This window comes from Stegastes partitus, unplaced genomic scaffold (genome assembly GCF_000690725.1).
Source record: "Stegastes partitus isolate 25-593 unplaced genomic scaffold, Stegastes_partitus-1.0.2 Scaffold1328, whole genome shotgun sequence".
Classification (NCBI taxonomy): Eukaryota; Metazoa; Chordata; class Actinopteri; family Pomacentridae; genus Stegastes; species Stegastes partitus.
In genome coordinates this window covers 197,852-205,755 of record NW_007579059.1, presented here as the reverse complement: position 1 = coordinate 205,755, position 7,904 = coordinate 197,852, and the positions used below count along the sequence as shown (strand labels likewise).

The 7,904-nt window shown below is 43.4% G+C and overlaps 1 protein-coding gene across 1 annotated transcript; it reads right to left on the bottom strand.

Moving 5' to 3' along the window:
• Positions 1-42: 42 nt before the first annotated feature.
• klhl14 (kelch-like family member 14) lies at positions 43-3,023 on the bottom strand (the record flags this gene model as incomplete). Its single annotated transcript, XM_008298577.1, has 2 exons — positions 2,146-3,023; positions 43-164 (listed from the first exon to the last, which is right to left on the bottom strand). Coding segments are annotated over exons 1-2 (1,000 nt in total), but the record flags the coding sequence as incomplete, so codon positions are not given.
• Positions 3,024-7,904: the final 4,881 nt, after the last annotated feature.

Here is a 7,904-nt window from a genome sequence, read left to right as displayed (position 1 = left end):
AACAACAACAACAAAACCAAAAAAGAGCCTTTGCTAACTCACTTGTGAGGATCTTCCATGTCTTTTTCTCGTCATCGTAGTACTGGACCAAATTGCTGGGGAGACGATCAGGTCCAGGAGGCAAACCACCCACCAGTAACAGCATCCTCTTATTGGAACGGATTCTGTAATGTCGGGGAAAAAAAAAAAGTGTGGGTGTGCGAACAAGTGTTAGAGAACATAGAACAAAAACAGGTATTAAGCCTTGAAATAAAACATCTAAAAGCCAAAATAAGCACAACCTCGACACCTTTAATTCCTTAATTTACATAATTACTTTGATAGTATTAACGGCTCTCTCCTGGAGTATTCAGATTTTTCACTTTGCAAATTCACATTGTATGAATGAATTAATCAGCCAATGAAATAAATAAATGCATGGTTAAATGAGTAACTGCTCCTTGTCCAAGTACTATTACTGAACTCGAAACTACTAATCAGGCGATATGTGGCCACATTTATAATGATTAGCAAAAATTGCTCAGCAGTGTATGTATCATTTTGATGTGTTATTGAATGGTTATTGTACTCTAAAGATATCTTTTCAATTAGCTGTGACGCGAGGACAGTCCTGCAGGGTGCCATGCTGGAGGCTAAAAGCACAATTGAGAACATAAACCTGCCTATACGATGTCTCCATTTCATTGGCTGCGGTGATTCATGTGACGTCCCCGAGCCAATTGTGAGATATTTCCTGCTGTTCGTATATGAAATATAACCTGAAAGCCGCACACTTTACTGTACATTAATGACCATTATCTGGCTCCTAATGGCTTTGAACACAAATCTACTAATTTATCACAATATGCAGTAAAAACATTAAGACTAGCTGGCCTTTATATTCAGACATGTTCACCTTACTCCCTTTCTCATATTTTACTTTTTTATGCTTGGCTAAATCGCCGTCGTCTCGCTATATTCTCCCTGATACTGGCCCACTCGGAAGTGTTTTGGGGTTATTCATATGCAAATGAGCCCCTGGACATAGATAATGGTGATTAATTGAGAGGAGAGAAACAGTAGCATGTGAAACTAATTATGAGGATTCCTGATTCCTTGCTCATTTAGGTCCATATGTGGAAATAGATATATATTATTTGGGGTGATGTACAAGTAGGCACGCTCAGGATGATTCACTGCTCAGATTATTTCAGCTGAACGTCTTTGTCATGTTCAGACTCTGTGTTGTGTTTCCTCTCCTCACAAATTTATGCAGTGATTTTAAAACCTGAATAGTGATGCTATCTGCACGTTAAAAGGGAAGAAAAAAAAAAGAAGAGCCACCCTTTACTGTCAATCAGTTCTGTGAACACAACCAGACAACAGCTCTGTCAGTCACTCCACTCACTGACAATGCCCATCGACTTGCCAGCTCCTGGAAGTACTGATCAGGACAAACATGGAAGCAAGCAATGCAACTTGGTCTGTTTATTGTGCGTGAGTGAGGCATCTAACCTGGATGTCTGAGCATCGGCCTCTCAGCCAAAAGGAACGTTTCTCTCAAATACAACACAAACACACTAAATCCTCTTCATTGCATTTTCCTAATTGTGTACATCAGTAGTAGCAGTGCACCCCTTGTGCTGGCATCAGGAGTGTTATGCAGTTACCATGTAATTCTGCTAACAATTTAATTGCAGCATTTCAAATTGTATTCATGAGAGTTGCCACAAATCAAATGCATAACCTTTATCTAGATTGCTGCATCTTGTCTACACTGATTAGAGAGCAATTACACAGATGTGTGAGGAAATAAAAGAGTTGTTTTCTTCAGTAAAACATAAGGTAACATTATAATTATGGGTACAGTGTGGCACAGAGTGTATGAGGAGCCCTGACAGCTGTCATTCTCCTCCAGGAATGCCCCCACAGTCCTCGTAAACTGGCCATCACGCCTCTAGCTGACCACCTACATGCTCTGGGCTACACAGGTGCTGGGACCAGTGCAAAAGCAACTGCGCAATGCTTGACTCTGTAATTTGTTCAAATTTAACAAGCAGGAGGAATTTAATCTCCCTCCATCCACTGTGAAAAAGCTGATTGTGGTGTGTTTGCGTGAATTCATGTGTGCGTGCTTGTCTGTCTGTCTGTCTGTGTCTTCCTCACCTGCTGGCCGTGGTCTGCCTGCAGTGCTGCCTGAAGGGCATGAGGTGGTAGTTCATGGCATCCAGGAGTAGTTTCTGGCACACAGGGTCACTCCTCATGAAGTCAACAGACTGCACCCTCTCCACCAGCTCTGGGGCAGGTATGAGGGCAAAGCGCAGCCTCTTCATAAGGTCCGGTGCATAGTGCATGCGAGTCTCCCGGTCATGCTCCAGCCAGAGGACTGACATCTGGAAGAGAGCCAGCTCTGACTCCACCGGGGGTGGCAGAGCATCTAGCATGGCACACATCTCCTCAAAGTTCAGCAGCAGCACATCCTCCACCAGGTACTTGTTGGCCAGCTTCTTGGTCTCATCCAGTCCGTGGAGTGCAGCAATCTTGCAGATCTGCTTGTAGTTCTGCACGGAGATCTGGTCATTGAGGAACTGCACGCTGAGCTTGGTGATCTGGGGGATGTTGAGGATCTTGCTGACTGACAGCACCTCTTCCACCGTGTCCAGGGAAAGAGTAACGTTGGCAGTATACAGGTACTCCAGCACTAATCGTAGTCCAATGGAGGAGCAGCCCTGGAGTACCAGGTTATTGATGGGCCTGGCGCTGGGGGTCACCAGCTTGTCATCAGGAGAGGATGAGGGGGTCCCACTACTGCCCTGGTCCCCTTTGCTTCCCTCATTGTTGATTACATTGTGGGAGGAGAAGAGGGATCTGAAATACTGGGAGCAGGATGCCAGCACAGCTTTGTGGCAGTGGAACTGCTGTCCCTGGGCAGTGAGAGTCACATCACAGAAAAGCTGTTTTCTCCATAAGAGGTTGAGCCCGTGCAGCAGGGTGTCACTGTGTGTTGGGTCAAAGGTGGATGTTCTATCACCCGATCTGGACATGACTTCCTGACTGTGAACGCCACCTAGGCAACAAATAAACCATGCAAGCCATTTACCTCAGGTCATTTATTTGCACGACACAGGTAGCCTATAGATGCTATCAGTCAAACTATTACAACAGAAAACGATTTTGTCGAGCAAGTTATCGAGCAGCTCGGCCGTGCGTCCAGCGGGGAATAACCGTCATGCCGAAGCAGCCGGCGAGAATCCGCGTCCACCGCGGCGCCAGTCGCCTTCAACTTTGAGCTCTGGTCGTAAAGCAGCAAACAAAAACGCAGTAGTTCCCACAGCGTGCCACTCTTATTCATTCTTAAACTGCGAGAACGAGCCGGGCTGAAATGGAGGCTGAGGGTTTGAAGGGCGCTGTCAAAACAAACCGAGGATACGGAGATGCTGCAGCGCGTCTCCCCGCGGCTCCCGGCTGAAGTTGTCGGATAAAGGAAAAAGAGACGAGCCGCCACGGTGGACGGAGAACACGCAGCATTCAGCCGACACTTCTCCTGTCTCCCGTCTTGCTGCACACCCCCACAATGAGGACATTACACATCGCACAGATTTACGGAGTCATACAAAAGCAATTAGTTTGCCTCCGAGCCGCCAGCAGCGGAACGAACGGGCGCGTTTTTCGCTTTTAGCCTACCTGAGTTACGCGGACGTGAGTATCGAGAAATATTCACTGAAATGCAGCTTTCGGCGAAAGTTAAACGCGGCATTGCACATGTTGTTTCTCGGGCTGTGCACGGAAAAAGAGCAGAAGAAGCGATTTCTATGTGCGTAATGTGTGTAAACTTGACACAAGCGTGCTGTAACGTTGATTCACTAAAAGCGCCTGTCACAACTAAATGATGTGAGCAGCTCGCCTGAGAAGGAGCCAAACTTACCTGACTTCAGCTCTTCACAAAAAAAAAGAAAGTAAGCTTCAGGTTCCCAATAATCTCACTTGAATTTTCCTTTGTTCTCCTTTTAAGAAATGTCCTTTTTTTCTCTCCTGTAAAGTCTTATGGTCGGTGGTGCCTCAGAATAACCATTGATTCCAACTCATAAAGTCACTATTTCAGGTTATTTGTTGACGTTGATCATTTGTTCTTCTGAATTAACAAGAAGTGTGTGAGTGTGTGAGAGGGAGCTGTGCTTTCTGCAAGAGAAGAAGAAGAAGAAATATACGTGTGACAAATTATGCTACCAAGAAACAACACATCATTATCCTTGGGCCTGGGGCTCAGTGAGTCGTAACGAGAGTAATAGGAAATCCACGGTTGGGGAGAGAAACGGTCGTGCATGGCCGGTGGAGAGAGACCATGCAGGGGTATGGATGCTGGAGAGACTCGCAAAATTATGGCTCAAGGCTATTGTAAAAACTGTCGAGCGTAAATGACTGCGATTTCAAACATCTATGGAAGAAAGAAAAGAGAAAGGGGGAGAAAAACCGAGTCTTTCCCTCGCTGTTATAGAGAGAACCGTCAAGTTTTAGTGCGCATTGCTAATTAGTCAATTTCTCTCTGCCTTCACAGCCCGACGACTTTGCTGCTGAGCTGAAACTGCTAATTTCTGGGACCAGCCTTTTTTTGGCTGTGAACTGGATGGATGAATGGCTTGTCTCGCACAAATGACAAAAAGCCCCTGCCTTAATCTCCATCGCCAAAATAACCCCTCATCTCATTCTGCTTCTGCTAGTCCTTCAAAAGAAGGTGCTCTACACAAACTCAAGTTTTGTTTGTTGTTTTTGGGGCTTTTTTTTGTTTTTTGCATCTGTATCATAAATGCAGCACAATGTAATGTTGGATTAAAGCACATGAAAATCCCCCCACACACCCCCTTTTTCTTTTTTTTTTTGCATTTCAATGTGACAAAAGCATCAGAGGCAACGCACCATGAAACGCCACACATTCCCAAAGTGATGTAAAGTTATAAAACAACAAGCAGAAAATCAGCCTGACACAACGCACGCTGTTATATGAACTATTATCTTGTCTGATCGGCTCACTGTTAAACAACCTGAGGCCTGCCTTCAGGCCCCAAAACACAAAGGGTTGAAACCTAACACGGCATCCAGCAGTGCACCGTGTATGTGCTGTATGTTTAGATCCCGTATACCTGCACGCCTTCCCCTCATCCGCCACCATAAGTTGCAGAAGGAATAAGACTCCTGGTTGTCCACTATAACTTCTGAATTGCACCAAAGCACTGTGTCACCAGCAGCAGCAGCTATGAAGTAGTTTGCAGTGCTGTATTATAAAAATCAACACATTATACAAGCTTCCTCCTCCAGCTTGATGTCCAATATTTCAAAACTTGGAAATATTTTACTGTCCGAATGAAAATTCCCTCCTATAACCCTGCACGTAAATATCAGTTAATGTAACCCTCTCTCCCCAAAAAAATAAAAAAAAGCAAAATAAAATTCTTGTGAATCCAATTAAAAAGCCGCTAGCAATGACTTATTAGGACAGAATAAACTGTCAATTACATAAAGAGCTCAATTAGAGTAAATAAACTTACATACCGGACTCCCATGGGACCACGAGTGACAGATAGCTCACAAGTTATGAAATGACAGATAGGGATAAATGGGTTTGTTCATGTACTATGAAATAGAGCAACACCATGCTACCGTCAAGCAGTAACAGGCCACCACATATAGGTAGCATTTATAATAGATGTAACCATAACATTGTTTGATGTCTGAGTGCCTGACAAGCACACAGCCTCCGTATCCCCCACTTGTAGTTATACTGAGAAAATTCATTCTACACGAGCCTTGTGCGAGATGACTGATTAGATTGTGCGCTGCATCTCAAATAATCATCACCGCTGAAGGAAAACTATAGTACTGTAATATTAATTAGTGGCTCGAAACCGCCATGAAAGCAGTTTGTGGCGTTGTTTACTACTATTATTGTGTTACCTCATCTTCGCAGGGCTTGTCACTGCGGGAGCGGTACAGTAATTCACCGTATCTCACTTCGGAGTCACATACTGTTATCTTTACTAGCTCTCCGTTAGCACTACATTACCCAAGTCTCGAGCGAGCTATTCTAACGCAATAAAATGACCATTTCCAACTCTTTCAGCTCTTTGTAGCAACTCAGTCTCCTGAGGCCACTGGTCTTCAGATTGCAGGGCGTTCATGGTTGTAAGTTGTTGCAGTGTGCAGAGGGAGGGGGGTCATCAGATAAGAGAAGAATTTCTAGACTAATTAAACCCTTTGAGACAAAGAATCACACTACAGTGATTTACAACTCTCTGTACCAGTTAACCCGACTCATTTTTATCTGTCATATTACTCAGATACCATATCTACCTCTATGGGTAAAAACTCCTTTTTTTTTTCTTGTCTTCAACATTATGGAAACAAGAGGGCGGATGTTGGCGTAAATAGCACTTTAGATTTCAATGCTGTAGCTCAGTCATAATGTGAGAGGCTACACAAAGATCCCAGCGTCTGGCCATCGTCTATGCACAGGGAAATGTATAATAAACTCCTTATTTTACACAGGGTTCTATATAATGCTCCTACCGTGCATTGTTTAAAAGTGCACAATTTTAAGCCTGTAACAGCACAGAAAAATAAAGCCGAACACAAACTGTCAGCATTACTGCAGCCTTGAGTAGCTGATTAAAGAGTGAACATTTAATCTAATCAGAGCAATGAAACAAAACAAAAGGAGAAGCTCCAAAGTTGTGAATAGCAAAGTCTACCAGGCATAATTCCTTTTGCTGGCTGTTGCAGAGGGGGTATGCTAAGATAGAAAGTATTATTTTCCTAAATGGAAGGTGTCAGATGGTCACGGAAATGTGATCGGCTGTTCAAGATCACTGCTTCCCATCTGCAATTTGTGACGTGTGAAAGATTCAGCCCAAATGTGCTCACCAAGCGTAAATCCTCAGCACTTTCTCTTATCGTGGAAAAGCAAGATAACCAGCTGTTTACAGATCAGAGAACATATCATATTAATATCATGGAGAGGGTGATATCATCTTGTTTGTAAAATATTTTGTTAACTAAGTGTGGTGTGGTATGGCAACCTATAAAGTGAAAGTTGTAATTTGTGTTTTCAGTAAAAGTGTTATAGCTTAAAGGCTTTTTTTTTTTTTTATTGAAAAAAAATAATATTTAAAAAAAGGGGGGGAGGAGGAGGAAAATGCTGCAAGGAGCCTCTTCAGAGAGACCTTAGTGAGACAAAATTAATGCAAACTGCATGTTACAGTAAATACTAATTATAAGGCTTTTAGCAGTTACATTTAAATTAAAGACTCCACCCCTCAATTCTAGTTAACTGTATGTCTAAACACAAGCAGGGCTCCTTTTACTAAACATCTGCCTCTATGCATTCTATCTGCTTTGAGCTGCATTTACAGTTACGTGTGAATATTAGTCCGGGATGTGACTCCTTTGCATGTAGAAACAATTGCTGTGGAGTGCCATCAGGATTTTTGATTTCAGTTCATCATAGGGGAAAAAAAGCAAACATTGAAAGAACAAACGGGTTAATTTGGAGCATTAGTTTAATTATATGTGTGGAAAATCAAGTGGAAGGGTCAGTAGAAGTGCAATATTTCTACTAGATTTGGCTCATCGTGATGAATTTGATTATGTGAACAGATGCAGCTAGCCTCATTGTTTTTACATATATTTCGATATTGGGACTGATTAGCACGTGGTTGTCATTTCGGATCAAAGTTACTCGGAGATGATTCCTAAAACGTCCGCTGTGTAATAAATTGGAAGCACTTATATTTGCCATTCGGGGAGTATGGGAGGCCTGCTGTTTTAAACCCCTAGATCCCCACACATGGCGCAGCCACCACAGACACGGCTCAGAGAGTCAGCCGGCAGCCGGGAGGTGAGCAGAAAGGAACAGGCGGTGTCCCCTCCAGAGT